Consider the following 18,028-nt stretch of genomic DNA (forward strand, 5'->3'; position numbering starts at 1 on the left):
ACATTTGTTTGTTGTAAATGTTTATGCTAGTTTTTTGCCTGTTCATGTATGCAAATGGTATTGTGTTTTATTGGTAATAAGTGTATTTAAATAATGTTAAATGTTTTTTTTGTAGTCGTGTATTGTGGTGGAGGTTCCTCCCTACCACAGTAAGACTGTGGGCTCAGCTGTGCAGGTGCACTTTTATGTCTGCAATGGCAAGCGGAAAAGGAGCCAATCGCAACGCTTCACTTACCTTTCAGGTGGGATGACAAGTTCTCATTCATTTTAGAATGAATTTTAGACCAAGGAATGATTTTAGAATCAATTTCAAAACTTTTCTCGGGGAACAAAAGAGGCGAGGTCTGTATTTAGGTAAAAAAAGTATTTTTTAATTTTCCTGTGACTCCTTTTACTGACATTTAACCAAAGAGATGCTCTTAAGCTTTACTTTGCATTCCTTTGTGTGTATTGCTCCCTGCGGTAGTTAATCCCCCAATAGTAATGACAGCAGAGACATTGGTAACATGCTTTTTGTTTTGCACACCTCTCCACAGGGGCTTCACTAACCCCATTTCTCTCTTTCTCTCTCCAAAGAAAGCATTGCTGTGGTTTAGAGGGGGCTCTTCCACTAACAATAACATTAACACCTGCCAACTGTTCATTTTGTAAAGCCTCCTCCAGCTCCCAAGCCGACCTGTTTTTGTACTTTATGCACTGTTCTATATTTGCATGGGGTTTTATTATGCAAATCTTTTGCTATCCAGGAAACTTTTACTATGTATAAACCATCATTGTGGTTTGATATAATTATTTTAACAGCAAGGAAACTCAATGTTCATGATATTTTGATTAAGTTTCCTCTGTTTTTTATTAAAGTAAAATTGCTCCTTATTATTCGATATTGTCAATGTTTTTTTCCTCTTGAAACCAGTCATACTGAAAACACCGTTGGTGGAATATAATGACATGTGAGCATTGCTGATATGTGCAACATATCCAAACCCTGAGTTTTACCGCAACAGTGTGTATGTTTGTTTGTGTGTGTGTGTGTTTGTGTATGTGTGTGTGTATGTGTGTGCGTATAAGCGGCCTTGCCCCTCCACCCACCCGGACTTTCTGTTTGCAAGCACGCCCACTCGGCACTCAGCAGTTCCTGTTTTCCCCGTTGACAGATTAGAGCAGCCAGTGAGAGCAGAGCACAGTAACCCTGCTCTGTCAGTCAAGCTGGGGTGCTGACACCACTAGTGTCACCACGGACACCGCCTGCTTTATTGTGGCCAAAAAAAAAATCTGCTCTTCCAATCAGTCGCGTTACATTTTTCATCGTAGGCTGGTCTGCAGAGGCCCTGGCCCAGTTCAAGGATAAATTCTGAGAAAATTGTGAGGAAAAAAGTGTTGGTACGTCAGTTTCGGTTAACATGTTTGCACATGGAAAGTGGAAAAAATGCCCTTTGTGCCTGCGTTGTATTCTGCAAGGGCATCAGTATTTTTTTTCACATCATTTACTAAACCTTTCATGGGTATGCTCAATTTTGAGGCTGTATTACTGTCAGGTAGAACAATGAAAGTACCCTGACAGCAAGTATGTTAAATATACAGTACGTTACCCTTCCCTTACCCTTGATATCCCTCTGGGAGATATCCCTCAGCCAGAATAAAACCAGTTTGGCCTTTTTGTGCCCCTTGCCTCTCAAACCCAGAGGCATGATGGGGTAAGATGAGGGCACAATCAGCAAACTCGTTTGTTCTGTTGGTCTGATCTGGGCTGGGGGGCATTCGGCTCCTCTTCCCACACAGCATTTCACATGATGGCACCCAGACTGACAACATATGCTCTCCCTCTGATTCAGAGCTGGATAAAAATAAAACTCACTGTCACAAGGCAGCAGATTGGGAAATAGGTTACCGATTGGCATAGCAGTGCTGTGAGCTGTCACAGCAAAGGGAATGGCCCCATTTGCTATCAAAATGTCACTCGTTTTTTGGGAGGCTTTTTTCATCTGGAAGTAGACCCATTTCACAATCCATACATTTCAGAGACTATGCTCACCACTTTGAGATTCTTTTGGTCTAGTTTTTCAGGTTTTTGCTTAAACATATTTCAACTTTGAAACCATAGATTCAGGGGAACTTCTGGAGCTTGAGATTGTGGAAAAACTTGAAACGTCTGCCTTTTGTAAGCTGGTAGAAGTCACTGGACTAATGTACCTGGAGTAAAAATAGCACTGACACTGTTGGTTTTGCAATGCATAGACTTGACAAATGTATATATTATGTGTGCTTTTTTTGTTCTTTTTTCTTGCAGTGCATGTGATTGATAGACGTAACTGACAGTGTGGTTTTCCCTTTCATTCTGTCTTTCCTCTTTTGTCACATCTCTCTTCCTCCCCTTCTCTGTGAATACTCTCTCTCTTTAGTCATGGTAAAACAGGAGCACAGAGATGAGCTGGACCTTACTGCAGTACCCCCTATGTCCATGCCCCTGGCACATGCTGCCAGTCTGGTGCGCACTCAGCTGCCTTCTCCTGAGCAGGGCCACCCATCGGACAACCTTCTGTCCAGCTCCCCTCATGGCCTGGCCACGGGCTCCGGACCTGGCCTGCTACCCCTGCAGGCCCCCTGCCCCTCCCTGGGCTCCCCGTCTTTCCAGCACCTGCCTCACCTCCAGGGTCACAGTTTGCACCACCCTCCTGCAGACTGCCACATGACGTTCCACCCAGGCTCTGCTCCTGCTCCTCTTCCTGCTCCTTCCCGGCCCTCCTACCAGCCTATGCAGCACAGCCAGAGTCACGGTCATAGCCTGCCCTTCAACGGCCAGTCCAGCCTTCCTCCTCAGGGCTATGAGAGGATACCCTTTCAGCAGAGCCCCAGTGCAGCATCACACCCGATGAGCATGGGGATGATGTACCCCAGCTCCCCTTGCTCCTCACCATCAGCTCCCTCCTCTTCGGCCACCAACCCCATTGCTGGATCTCCCCAGAGCCAGCAACCCCTGCTGGCCCCGTCATCCCCACACCTTCACACACTTGGAGGCTTCCACTGTTCCCCAAATCCCACCCAGGTGCCCTCTCCTGGTGGCCACCCACTTGTAGGGCAGCACTCCGCCCAGCTGCAGAGGGCCATGGGCTACCATCCGGTAAGTCAAAGGTCAGCTTCCTGCCCCACACCGTCCAGCGCCCCTCCTCCACGGATGGTCCCCTCTCCCCACTCTGGGCCATCCTCCCCTCAGCTCCACTCGCTGCCCTACCAGTCTCCCACCTCATCTTCCCCCACCTCAGGCGGCAGTCCTCTTGGGCCCCTGCAACAGCAGCATTCAGGACAACCTTCTCCCCAGGCTACAAGCCCTGTCATGGTCAGCTTGTCCCCGGCGGCAGCAGGGCCTTTGGTTCACCCTCTAAGCCCACAGGGGCCCTTCCCCTCAGACGGGGAGAGGCTGAACATCAAAGAGGAACCGGAGGATAGGGAGCCCACCTTCCGCTCCATCGGCCTGCAGGACATCACACTGGACGATGGTGAGATATTTATCAAATCATATTTATATCTGCAACTACAAATTGTTTTGGTTTTATCTTCTAAGGGTCAGTATCCACCTGATGTCTTTAACAAGCAGAAAAAACAGGAATAAATGTCATCAGCCAGTTCAGAACTACCTGTCATCTCTATTGTGATTGGTCAGTACATAAATAAAGACAGAGAAGAGCACAGTATGTCCACAGAGAGAATAGTTGATTTAAAACTGAAGCTCGTTGAGACAGTTACACAGCAAAGGCAAAGTCATCCAAAGTTGACCCTGTTGTTCATATTTGGTTGCAAACACTCTAAAACTGTAGGAAACAATCAAAAATCTGGCCCTCAGAAAAAGACATCTATTGGAAACTTTCACTTTGTTTTCTTGAGTTTATTTATTGATGTCTGTCTCGCTATGTGTGCGTAACTACAGTCTCTTTTTTTTCCCTCTGACTCTCTTTCTCCGGTTTTCTATCAGTCCAGTTTTTCTGCTCTCATTATCACATTTTCCCTCCTCACCCTGTCCTTTTACACGAGATATTTAGAGCACACCCATCTGTGATCAATCTCATTTTCAGTCTAAAACAAGGGACCGCTGAGGGATTAAATTTACCCTAGAATATGTGACGCCCAAGATAAATTTATATCTGATGATGTAAAACAATACAGAGCACCAGTTGTATTTTCAAGAGGCTGAAACCTTGATGCCTGATTACAGTGATAGCGTTTCATCTGTCACTGCAGCACGCAGTTGTGTACTCAGGTTCATTACTGAGGGGTCTTGTGACTTAGTATTGGGTAACATAGACACAATAGGACTGATAACAATAGTATCATATGAAAGTGTCTAATTGTAAGCTGCTAAGCTTCTGTATCTCTGGCAGCAAATTGGAGATTAATTACACTTTGTATTGTTTTGGCTTCTTGGAACTGGGGAGAGCGAGAGGATTGCATCATTTTGTGCTACTTGCAAAGCGCAGTCACTGAGACTGTAGCTGGAGCTCAGAGACTACAAGTTGTGTGCTGCTGCAGTAATTACATCCTGTGTGTGTGAGTGTGCGTACGTGCGTTAACAACTCTAATTAGGATGCTCAGGAGAACTTGTTGACTTAACAATTGACCGTGAAGTCAGCACATGCATTTAGCAGCTTTTTTATCTCATCTTTGAACTCTACTTCTTTACCTAAAATATGTGTCTCTAAACTGCTCTAAATCATCCACCTCCTTATCTGCCATTCAGAGCCTTGTCTGGTTTTGTTAACCCCAGTGCCATATTCAGATGTGGGTCCAAAAGGTTTGGGGTTAATAAATAGCCTGGTGAGGCTGTGTCGGGGAGGTGTGATATTGTGTGCTAGCAAGGGTCAGCCTAATTAACACACAGCCATTGTCAATAAGTCACGTGTGAAAACCAGCAATCACAGAGGCCCATAAGTGTGTAATACTTATGCATACACACACACTAACACACAATAAAACATGTAATCTCTGTGAAAAAAAAAAGCCTGATGACAAAGCTTTTCTGTCTTTTTCTGTCTGTCCCTTTTTTACAGGCTCATATATGCGTACTCGTGCACACATAAAAGCTGTTTACTCACAGAAAACTATATCTCAGTTTAGTCTCTCATCTCTCTCCCCTCTGTCACGCAAGCAGAGACAGACACACAGCCACTCTGGAAGTACAGTAGCTGGCTGCGCTCGCACTTTTTCAAAAAGTGTGAGAAAAGTTTGTGAGTGACACGGTTCAGCCGGGAATGTAAGCTCTCCCTTTGAGCCTGTGGCTAAAAATAGCTTTCTGTGCCAGCCCAGCTCTGTAGGCCATGTTTTGAAGTAGCAACGTGGAGCTTCACCCAGCTACGCGTTTTAAGAGGTCGCAGCGCACTCTTAAGTAGACCACATTCACCCCAGTTTGACAGACAGATCAGGATGGACACAAACGCAAAAAATATTTAGATATGGAGTAGCATACATTCACAGGAAGTCATGTAGCACAAATGATACACATGTATGTACTTACAGACGTATATTCTCACTGTTTTAAATAGTTAAATCTGTTTATACACACGTATATAATCCAGATTGATGCCTTAAAGCGATTATGTATAATTAACATTTTAAGGCAGTGTATGTGACCACTATAGCTGGCTGCATGATTAATGTGGCTAAAATAAGGAAATCAACCCTCTGATCTACAGTTAAGTAACAAACTGCCATCATCACGTCACTCCTTTGACAGCTTTTCTTATATAGTTTTTCTCATCCTCCACTGTTTTTCCTGCTAGTTTAGATGTACCATCAAGTCATGTTTTAGTAGAACATTCAATTTGCATAGGAAACTTTGCCTTTTAACATTTTCCTGACTCGTAGGAAGCTGTGTTTGATACATTCATTTTTACGATATCATGTGTTCATATGTAAAATTAACTATTGCAGTAGTATTGCAGACTTGTGTGAGAGTGGCATGAGAGGGAATATGAATGTGAGTGTGTAGAAAACTGCTCTGGTTAGCAAGCAGATGGCCCTTGTGACGCACACCAGAGCATGGTTGAAATGTGTGTTTTGTTGTGTGTGTGTGTGTATGTGTGTGTGTGTGTGTGTGAGAGAGAGAGAGAGAGAGAGAGAGAGAGAGAGGGAGATGGTGTATTTGTGTGTATCTGTTTGATGTTGTGGAGGTGTGAGTGTATGTGTGTGTGTGTGTGTGTGTGTGCGCGCGCGCAACGCAGGAGACACAGGAGGTGAGAAGACAGACTGACAGACAGATGGATCGACACGTTCAGGGTCCAATCCCACAGCAGGGTCACTCAGCTGAGACATTCAATCTGAAATGTACTTGGCATCTGAGATTGAAGTGAAGTGTACACTGGACAATCTCATGTTTTTTTTCCACACGGTACACAATATATTCTCATTAAACAGTCAAAATATAATTGGAATTAATCCAAAAATAAAAGTGTTACAGAATATGTCATAAAATATTTAATGGCTGCTTTGATATAACAGCCTGCAGACATTGAGGATTTATTTTTATTAGGTTTTGCTATGAAAAAAAGAAAAAAAGAAGATGTCAGCAGAGGCAATGAACTGGAAAAGCAAAGACTGAACTTTTCAACATAGCAGCATGGGACATAACTCAGTGTCACTAAAATGTGCAGCTTTGTATATTTCTACTGCTTTGATGTCTGAATCAGAACAGAACAAAGTTAAGTTGGGTGCCGCCATCATGACATATTATTATTAAAGACAGGTTTTTCATGGTCACTGTTTGGCTCGGTGTAAAGATCATGGTGTGTCAGCGCTTCAACAAAAAACGAGTTGTAGTCGTATAGGCTATGAGACTGTTAATGTCTCACGTTTGTCCTCGGTGTGACTGTCGACCAGATTTGCCAAACCCCCGCTACACTTCTTTGTTCGGCTACTCCATAAACACAGTAGTGGCTCGACAATCACAGCAGTCACGGTGACACAGTCTGAATCGCTTTTGCTTGCCGAGTCATGCATTTAACGAATTAATCAGCACGTGACGATCCCTATGTTTACAGAGCACGGATGTGAAGGGATAGCACGTGTGTGTTTGTCTGTGTGTGCGTGTAAGCAGTTAGTGTCGGTAGAGCGCGCAGCGTGTGTTCACAACAAAACCTGGTCTTTTGTTCGCCCTGCCCTGCCCAAACGCACAGCTGCCTCACACTGCAAGCACAGCTTTGAGGGTTAATAATAGGCAGAGGACTGCTGCCTGCGCTCGAGACAGTGACACAGTAATGACACGAATGTACACACAGGGAGCGAAACACAGCAGCCTATAGATGTAATCAAATGTACAAGACACTGTCCGTGCAGTGAAAACATCTTTTAGATATATGTTTTTATCGTTCTGTTGCTCTATCTTTACGAGGATACGCACCGTTTGGAAACAGACGCTGAAGCTTCCAGCAGCTGTTGCTAAAACAGTTGTGGTATCACATATTGCACAGCACAATAGTTCCTCACATACTGTAGACATTTGAATCTCTCAAAGTCAAAGTTTTATTTAACAGACTACACCATTGTTACTCAAAGACTCGCACACATGCACGCTACATTTTCTAAATTTAAAGATCCATTAGGCAACATTTTCAATATTAGAACAAGTCACCATTTGTTATTAAAGAGTCTTGTTGGTACTGCTAACTCCACTGAGAATCAACAGCGTCAGCCCAGTCTGTTCAGGTTTTAAGTCTCCTACAGCTCATGGGAAGCTGTTCTTTGCCCACAATCTGACTGTATGACTGTATGAGAGACGTAAATGAGTAAAATAAGTACAATCCAAAAAGTAGCAGTCCAAAAAAGACTTGGATATTTTTCTCTGTAATTGGCCGATCAGACCAGGGAGAAAGCGCCAGTGCATATTGAATTTACCTTTGACAGGTGGCGAGAAATACGACTCCGTTTGTATCCCAAATGAAATTATACATGAAATTAGACTTGGAAACAACCTTTCTTTGGCTTCCTTTATCAATTATCTTGACACACTTTTCTCTTTTTTCTTTGAAAGGCCTGAAAAAGTCATTAGAACTTTGTAATGTTTTTGTAATATAAAGGAACAAAGGCCTCATTAATTGTCACTTCTCAGCCACAATCACAAAGATCAACAACCATCACTCAATAACAGTGTAAATGAGAAAGCCTTTGAATTAAGTTGCCAGTGGTGTTGCATCAAACAAATGGATTTTTCATAATTGTTAACTTCTGTCATTTTTACCTGAAATGTGTGCATAACCACGGAGAACTCTAAACATATCTGGTTGATTTAATTGTGATTATTTGTATTAAGCCACTAGAAATAAATCATCCGTTTTTTGTTTGTGTTCTCATGTGTGAGTGTGTTTTAGTCTTTAGAGGCTTCATCTTGCCATTAACCAACCATAACAGAGTAGTAACACACAACTCCTGATTGGACGACATGAAAAAACAACAGTGGAAAGAAAATACGTTTCAATCAAATGCTGCTGCTCGTTAAAAACAATGGCAAACGTTTGCTGGTCTTTTCCCCTGAAACAAATGGAAACGGACTTTCTGTGTCATCTTTCCATACAGTTAAGGTCTTAGAGGGTGTAATGCAGAGGTCTTGGCAGAGGTTGAAGCCTGGTGTGTGGACATGGTGCCAGTGCTGCCTTTTTTCTTTAGACAGAAGGAAGGAAAAGCCTCAAAATCCCTCCGTGGGGACGACAGCAACATACTGAGTTTTAGTTCATGTTTGTGAACATACACAGAACACATAGACACAGAACATTTACCTAGATTTTATTTGTCGCGTTGTTGGCTGCTGTCATCGCTCTTCCTCAGTGTCGGCGTTGATTTGTGTTCGTCAGCCAAACATCGAACGCCGGTGTTTGACTGGAAAATGAACTCTAATCACCACATTGCTCATGGCGCACAAGTGAGGGCTTGACAGAGTGTGGTGAAGTAGCTTTCACTCCCACCAGTAAATGTTGAGCCGCTGAAATATGTACATGCACCTGTGGGTGTATACAGTTTTTGGTGAGTCACTTTAAAATGTTGCTGTTAAGTTGCCCCAGTGTCCTGTTCATTCTTCAAAATATAAGTGGTGAGGATGTTTTTGTTTTTTGTTTGAATAACTCTACTTTTTTTGAAAGTTCTTAATTATTCTTTCTCATTTTTTAAGCAGAAATGCCAAACAATCCACTTCACAATTGTGAAGATTTACTGTTTTCAATTCAAATTCAAATTCAAAACACTTTATTTGTCCCTGAGTGACAATTTGCAGAGGCATGTAGAGAAGGACAGGTAACAAGCAACACATTTTTAACAATGTTTCCACTATTTTTTGACATTTATAGACCAAACCATTGAAATTATTGTAAAGGAAAGTAATTGATAGATTGATCAATAAAGAAAATTGTCATTAGTTGCCTCTTCTTATGAGAAAGAAAACTCTTAACTGAGATTCGACATTCTGTCTATCATACTTTCTGCCAGTCCTACAGTACAGTCATTACTGTTAACTATTGTGGTGGGTTTTGTTGATGTCCCCCAGAGACCATTTAGGCTCCAGTGGTTTCCTTCATGAGGCCTGGTCCTGTGGTCATCTGCTGAATGGAGCCGCTACTCTGTGGCCCCGGATCAAATGAGTCTTGTGAATCACTTACCGTCAGATCAAATGGGAAATCCACCGATGATTCACAGAGATGAGTGACTTTGAGAAACTGACTTTTTAACGAGCTTCTCCGGTGCACTCTGCGCCCTCACCCACACTCACACACGCTCACTCACTCACTGCTCAAGTGAAATTAAAATAAAACAGAAAAGAGCACAGAGCAGCAGCAGCAGCAGCAGCAGCAGCAGCAGCAGCAGCAGCAGCAGCAGCAGCAGCAGCAGCAGCAGCAGCAGCAACAGCAGCAGTGATAAGATAGTGGAGCAGAGGGAGCTTTACTGAGCAGAACTGCAAGATTTCAATACAAGTTCCATCAATTGACCGTCTCTTTCTTATGTGTGCGATCACTCTGTGGATTTTTACTTTACATTTTTCTCTCAAAGCCGGGACTTTGTAAAGACGTGCGCATGTCATTACAGGGCCCTGCAAGTGGAAACTGTGTGCTTTGATATTCCCTTTTGCAGGCAAACCAAGTCTTGCCTCTTTCTGTTCCCTTTGCACAAATGTTTTCCATTGTGGCATGTTGTCTTCATTTGCTGGACCGAAGATTCAGTCAATCTTTGAGTTATTTGCTTAAGCTGCTCTGCCAGAGAAGTGTTTTTTGTGCCTGGGTCAGGGAACTTTTTTGAATGTGTCACAGAGGGTTATGATAATTACCCATTTTCCATTTCGACGGTAGACATGTTTATCATACTGAATGTCCATCTGCCCGCTTCAGTTCTGTTTTGCATTATGAAAATCTCTTCAATATAGCTCCTTTGACATGCACTTTAAAAACGGAGACACGAGATTACCCAATCCCAGTGGTCTCCTGCTAGATGTAAAACTCGTCGGGGGAAAGTTTTGGGAAATTAAAGAATCTCCTGACTCCATTTTTATTCAACACAAGTTAAATTTGATAATAGTTGTGTCTCTAGTGTAACAATTTCTTTTGAAAAGCTACAAAAACTGTGACTATGTTACATTTTCTTGCCACATTTTGATATTTTTTAAGGGTTATATCTTTCTCTTTATATCTGACTCTTAAGTGAGATAAATCTGAACCTGATTTGATGATTCTTTTTGATGCCTACTGCCAGTCAACAGCGGTGCTTAATTCAACAAATGACTGTAACTAGTCTCGTTCACAGCGTTTTAAATCTTCCCCTTGTTCCCCTGCACAGAGAGGGAAAGGTTCCTCTGGCACACAGAAAGTACATTACCATACGACAATGTCTCATGCTTCCTCTGAAAGTGAAGAAGCATGGTCCTTAAAATGAGAATTAACAAGTATGATGAATGAAATGTTCAGAAAAACATTTAAGACAGCAGCACTGACAGATGACTGCAGGTTGCTCCAAAAACAATATTTTAAATCATGCAGAATAGTTGATGGATATGAAGAGAAAAGTTGATATTTCTACTCAAAGTTGAACTGATTTGATTGTGCAGATAGAAATGGTTTCAGATGAAAGTGAACTTAACAACTCAGTCGTGCATATTCTTTTAATTAACTTTCTTTTTTAAGTTCCCTTTTCAAAAAGTGTTTAATACAGGAAGCATTAAAAGCCATCAGCACACAGGAGAAGGAGCCATCAGATGTACTACTACGTGAGAGTAGTAGTAGTAGTAACAGTCGGCTGACTGTAGATGTATATTTTGACTAGGGAGCCCCCCTCCCAGTCATCTGCAGAGGATCTCCCTCCGGCTGAGCCATTTAGAGCCACTTTTACTACAGCAGGCTGCACTGAATCATCTTTCTGTTGCACTGTCATGAACTATACCAGTAAATCTGAGAAAACACTATCAGCAAATGAAACTCGTCAGAGGCCGTACTCGACTCAAACCTCTCTTTCACTTCTGGAATTATTGATGTGTGGAGCTCCGTTTTAAATTGAATGATTGTATCTGAAGCATAAATTATCTGTTGAACACTGATAAGAGACAACAAACCTTCTGTCGTGTAAAATATTTGTAACGACTCCTTTTTTGTCCACTAATTGATCAAAACTTTGGTTTTAAGTTTTTCTCTTCAAGTTTATCTGGTAAATATGCAGTTTATAGTCAGCACATTGCAACATGTCTCATGAAAATCAGAAGGAAAACAAAGAATAACTCCTCTGATGGAACAGCTGAAAATGCGATGGAAAAACATATGAGCGTGTGTATTTGTTACTTTGGGTTTTAAGGCCGTTCTGAGACTTCAAATGGCCCCAAATCAAATCGCTCAAATTTACTTGAAGTGCAGCTGTAATATCAAGAGTGAAGCCTAAAAAAAAAAAAAAAGTTTCTGTCAGATTGGGAAACCTGTTCTGGCACCTTTTTAAATGAGAAAAGTGAATCATATTGAGAAGAATCAGTCTAATGTTGCACTCAATAAAGTCATGTCTCTCAGGTTGTTTTATGCGAATTGCCCTCAGTACTTCTCCTGACTTATTCATCAGTTGATAGGTTAATGTTTGCCTCTGCAACAATCTAATCAGTACAGCGGAAAGTAATATGTTTCTGCAGACGCCCACTTAATGTCGGTCTGTCGCACTTCGCACTATGTTGCTCATATTCCTGTGGTGTTAGAGCAGATTCACTCCCATCATTCAACAAAGCTACACAGTTTACCACACAACATTTTAGCTGTGCAGGAGGCCGGTGAACTACTATGTAGTGCTTGACTTAGAGCATACGACATTTTGAGTGAAATGTAAAACATTTCTTAGCTATATCGTTGTGGAGTCTGGTATATACTTTTCTATTTCTGTTATATCAGTATAGTTAGTTGCTTTTCTAGTCCAGTGGTCCTTTAACAGCTGTAACATACTGTTTATTTTGAGCACTGTTGCACCAGTTGTCTTTTGAAAGGTCATGCCCTTTAAAGGAAACCTGTAGTCCTCCATCACAGTTTTATTTCACTGATGGAACTGATGTGACAATTGATAAACTGGCCCAACAGTTGTAAATTGTAACTCGATGTTTGAAATATGTATACACACAAAGGCAATGTTTGCTTTGATAGTCACAGTGTAGTCTCAGAAGTGTGTGGTGGTGCTGTGAGTGCATGCATGTGTTTGTGTGTGTGTGTGTGAACATGGTTGACATGGGAAAGGAAGAGCCTCCCACGCTAACAGGATGATGTGAGTGATGGTGGCCAGACACAAAAGCAAGCAACAGAAAACACAAATAAAACAACAGAATGTACACCGAGGCTTAAAATTAAAAGTGTGACAAAGACTGTAAACGAAATGAGGGTAAAATGAGCAGTTAACACACAGGAAGAAAAACAGAGCGCACTGTAGCATGAAGAGGAGGTGACGACGTTGTGAAGCAGATTCAAAGGCAACACCGCGAATATGAAGATTATATTTGAGTGAAATCGTGGAAAGCTGTGCTGCTTTGGTTTTATTTTACAGAGTTCATTTGACTCTGTTTGCGTCATCACATTTAAATATTTAATAATCATTTAAATAAATGTTTTGTAATTTGTCATGAAGCAGGTCTCGGTTTCTTTTGTTCATCATTGAGTCACCCCCTGCCACCTTTTTTTAAAAAAAAGTCGAGTTACAGTAACACATTTGTTTATCATAGCCTGGGGGAATGTATGATTTTACAGTACAGTTGCACAAATTACAGAAAAAGGTTGAGAGTTGAAGAGCTACATTTTGACTGTCGTGCACAGACACGTCTTGCTCGTAAATTACCCGACGTTAAACTAGGCTAGAGGCCTCTGCTGCACCCAAACCAGTCTGCCCAGCCTGATCGCTGCACTCCGTCTCTCTGACCCGTCATCATCACCTTTAAAAGACATACAGAAAGCATGTGAAGAAGTCACAGGACAAACGCTGTTGCTACTGTGGAAAAACCCCTCTATTCACATCACATTTTCCATGAATTCCAAACAAACAAAAAAAATCTTCTCTCAGGGTTTCTCTCTCTGTCTCTGTCCTTGTGTCGTCTTCACCTTGTCAAAGTATTTGATTTACTCCATGGCTGCAGTTTTTACTAGCTGCCTGCTGTGTTTCTTGTGGTCCCAGTGTGAATAGTGAATGGAGGCAGCAGATGTAAAACAATCACGCACGCTGGCTGAAAACAGAAAGCAGTGCAGAAAAAGAGCTATCTGTTATTTATTTAAAATCAGCCTCTAACAGACTTGCCGGAGTAATTAACCTTGCTGTGCCTGAACGCCTCTCCAGGCCTGACAACATGTTTTTAACAATAGATTGGTTTTACACGGCTCTTTTGCCGTGCTTACAAACCTCGCTAACAGGCCTGAGGAAATGTACTCAGCAACCATTAAAGCTCTAATGAAGTAACGGACAGACCGCTGGTTGGCCGGCCGTGCAGGGCTGTTAGTAGGAGTCACTGCGATGTGGTAGAATTTCTTGGATTCAAACAAAGGTCACAGCTGGCACAGTGAGTGAATGGAATAGTTTCTCTCATTTGTTCTGTCAGGAGTGATTATGTGTCATGTCAGAACCTGACTTTGTGACCTTTGGGTTCACCAGTCTGTTCGAGTTTTTCCACCTTGAGCTTTTGTCAGTTTGAGTTTGATCTTTTAGTTATATGAGAAACTTAAGTTTGGAACAAGACTGCCCTCTGCTGGCCAGAAACATGTACCTCCACCCAGCATCTCTATACAAAATGTGCCGCCACGAAGCAAAGATGCAAGAATTCTATTATCAATAAATACTAATAAGTGTTTTTCTGTTTGCTTTTGTCCTCACAGTGAACGAGATCATCGGCAGAGACATGTCCCAGTCCCCCAGCGCTCATGCTCCTCCGCCGGCACACAACCAGTCGTAGCTCAGCCCTCGCTCACGCCAGCCGTCCCCTCCAGCCCTGCACCCCCACGGCTCCGTCATGGAACCTGCTCTAGGTCCTGGTCCTCTGTGCAATGCGACAAGAGGGCAGGAAGAGACAAGACTGTGGTCTGAAGACAGAATATAGATTCTGTAAAAACCATGTGGACCTGCTAGACCCACACAACCTGACAAGACGACGCCCGCATTTGTCTCTTCCCAAAGTCGAACATCTTATGTAGAGACATAGATTCAGATTTCACAACTTCACACAGATTAAACTGAAAAGCGAGCAGGGAGAATACAGCCATGTTGAATTACACCATGAGTGAAATGATCCGAGGAGCCAGTACAGAAATGTGCTTTCTCAGAGCTGTCTGTTAGTTCTCAGGCCTGTGCTCAGATATTAAGATGCGACCCACAACCCTTATAGGTGACCCTTAAAAAGCACCGCTGTCTTCCTGACCAATCAGCTCTCTGTGAGTATAGAGCGCTCATGCTTCGAATAACTTTTTTTTTTGTAGCGGAGACAATGCAACAGAGTGTGTTGTCCTCCCCCTTCTCACCAGCATTTGTGAATGAAGACATCTTGAGACATGTAAGAATGAGAGACTCAGGAGCACACAGTGCTCTCACAGGTAGCCAGAGCTGTTCAGAAAGGTTGTTTCACTACTCTAAGGTCATTTTCTAAACACCAGGTTTACCAAATTCAAATCAAACCATCCTGGATGATCAGAATAGAAATTTTCAGTCAAATCTTTAGACGTTTAGAGTGAACTCTCCTGTCATGCTAACACAGTGAAAACATCATCTCCCTGTTTTTTCGCTCATGGCTCAGTGATGAAGTCACTGTCCACTCCTTGTTTTTTTTCCCCCTTTAAATTTAAAAACCATTCAGGTCTGGAGTGCAGCGGCGTGGCAGGGAGGAGACACTCCTCTGGCGCCGGTCTGGGATCTGCAACCTGCAACATTCCACAACTTTTAGTAACCTTGCAGCCGTGTAGATATCTGTACATGAACTCCCTCTCTTCTCTCCTCCTTTCTCCTCTGTTTCATCTGTTCGTGCTCCCTCTCTTGTGTTTCTTTATCTTCTTCAAGTTGAACAAATGCCTTATTAACATTTAGCAGCTTTCAAATGGTAGCAAAAGCTTTTTTGTTGTTGTTGTTTTTGCACAGCTGGGTTTGAGTTTGACTTTTTTTTTTTTTTTTTAGGAAACAGATGTGTAATTTGGGTCACGTGGACGTGATTTCATGAATCCCCATGGTTTAGACATGAGTGGGATGAGCGGGATTCAGGACTGAGGCAGCCCTCCTGATCATTTTTATTCAAAGATATGTGAAGATGCCCCGTTATTTCCATGTTACAGAAAAGTGTTTTTATTGATCCACAGAGACAGACAACACTCTGCCTCTTAAATTTTCATGCAATAACCCCCCAAATCCCCCAGGGGCCCTCGTGTGCCTTCTATTTCCTGAGAGCCACCAGCCTAGGCGACGTACAATGGGAAATAATCTGACAAATATTTTAAAGTATTTTATATATTTAAGCTGCACTTATGTATTGCCCCAACCTCCCCAACATCAGGATGTAACGAGATCTTCCCCATCCCACGTTTGCAACAATCAATGTTCGCTATTCACAATCAAAGACGAAGACGTGTTCATTTATTTGTCCTATTCTGACAGATATGCAGTGCCTGTATGGCAGCAATAACAGGGTCTCGAGGAAAGTTGGCCTGGTGTAAGTGTGTTTCAGGCGTGGTCGTGTCATTCTGGTCGGAAGGTTTCCATTGGCTTGTTTGCCTTATGCTCCTGCATGTGAGAGTTGAAGGAGTGTTGCTTATGACGGTTTTAGGTCAGTTTCCAGGTGAAAATGATTCTGCTATGCATTAAAGTTCTGCCTAATGCCTTTAAAATGAGAAAAAAAAAGACAAAAAAGACCTCGATGCCTATAGAAGTAGACTGTAGACTTGTTGTAGATGCTTGATTGATTTGTGTTAGCATCCGGGATTTGTCCATCAGCCAATCTGCCTTGTCAAGGACGCAGTGCAAGCATCTTAATAGGTTCAGTGTATGTGTGTGTGCGTGTGTGTGTGTTTGTGTGTGTGTGTGTGTGTGTGAGTGTGGATGGATGGATGGTGTTTGTACCAAATATTCTGTACAGAAGACGGGAATTTTGAGAGTCCTATTTTCAACAACAGAAGCACACATGTATTTAGGCTATGCAAACTGTAACAGCAGCAAATGTGAGATATGACATTTAAATATGACAAAATGAGATTATAAATGTAATATTGCTTATGAACTTCACAGAGCGGAAAGAAAAAAAAAACATTCAGATAGTGAGAGTATCATGTCACTATGTAAACTATTAGGATGCCTTAACTCTTGTTTGAAAACCAGTTTGTCAGTGTGTCTGTATGCTGTTCTGGGTTGATGATTTTCTTTTTTGTCCATGACTAAGACATAAGTCAGTAACTATTATTGTTTTTGTTTGTTTTTTGGGGGAGGGAGGGGGGCGCAGCGTGGACATTGAGGGTCGGGTGCGAGAAAGGAGATGGCTTTTTGAATATAAAGCTGGTTCTGCAGCTTGAAAGACTTGAGTCAACAACAAAAAAAAAAAAACGAAACCAGCATTCACAGTAAACTCTGGCTGCCGTCTTCTTCAGTCACAACCAAAGACCGAACAATATGTTCCCATTTTACATTATGGTAAAGCAACAGAGACTGTACAACTCTATTTTTGATACTTTGAAATGGATGTCATTCCTAAAGAGGTTGGGGACATGTATGAGTGTTGAATATATATATATATATATACATACATATATATACATATATATATGTATGTATATATATACATAATATGAAATGTTTTGTAAAATAAAAGGGAAATACAGGTTTAGCTGATGTTTACCGAGCCTTGTATTGTCATTTCTTGTATATTTTGTATGTTAAAATTTTTTGTAATTTTTAAGACTGCAGTGCTTTTTGAAATTATTCAAAGGGAATACCTTGCATCATACCGTAGGCTCTAAAGTAGTGTATATCAATAAAACAGAAAACTCAACCATGTCTGTGTCACTTTATTCCATGTTTTTGATACAAAATCTGCATTTTCTAACCCAACGTTCCCATCCTGTTTTTTTTATTCTCCCAAAACTGTCCAACCAGTCAAACTCCCACTCATACAGCATCATGATATACATTTTATTGAGAAGGTTTAAAATAATAAACTAACATGACAATAACAAAGAAAATGCACTGTAAATACAGCTTCACACATTCCTTCACAAACTCTTGTAGTATATGTAGAGGACACTGGTCAGCTCAGTCATAGTGGAGTTCAGATTTGGATCCATTAATTTGGCTTTTATGAAATGGATATAATTCAAAAATCATATAGCTTTAAAATGTATAGAATCTGAAAGTCTTTCATTTTATGCCCCCTAGTGGTAGAATTGAACCTGTAAACAGACAGCAATGCATACTGCTGTATTTGTTTAAATAATACTTTTCTCTTGGAACTCTGGCAACAATTCATTTAGTTGTTCAAAGGATGCAAACGTTCTTACAGAGATCTTTAATCTACTGTATGCCAGGCCCATGCTATGTCTGTATCTAT

At 41.8% G+C, this 18,028-nt stretch overlaps 1 protein-coding gene across 3 annotated transcripts in view; it reads left to right on the top strand.

The window, feature by feature from the left end:
* Nucleotides 1-17,473, top strand: part of nfatc3a (nuclear factor of activated T cells 3a) — a 65,211-nt gene extending 47,738 nt beyond the window's left edge. For all 3 annotated transcript variants that reach the window (XM_067593242.1, XM_067593233.1, XM_067593251.1), the window contains exons 8-10: nt 116-242; nt 2,400-3,494; nt 14,331-17,473. In XM_067593242.1, the coding sequence (XP_067449343.1) occupies nt 116-242; nt 2,400-3,494; nt 14,331-14,407 (1,299 nt within the window). In that variant the 3' untranslated portion in view covers nt 14,408-17,473. The remainder of the gene's footprint in view (nt 1-115; nt 243-2,399; nt 3,495-14,330) is intronic.
* The last annotated feature ends 555 nt before the right edge of the window (nt 17,474-18,028 follow it).

This window comes from Thunnus thynnus, chromosome 1 (genome assembly GCF_963924715.1).
Source record: "Thunnus thynnus chromosome 1, fThuThy2.1, whole genome shotgun sequence".
NCBI classification, from domain to species: domain Eukaryota; kingdom Metazoa; phylum Chordata; class Actinopteri; order Scombriformes; family Scombridae; genus Thunnus; species Thunnus thynnus.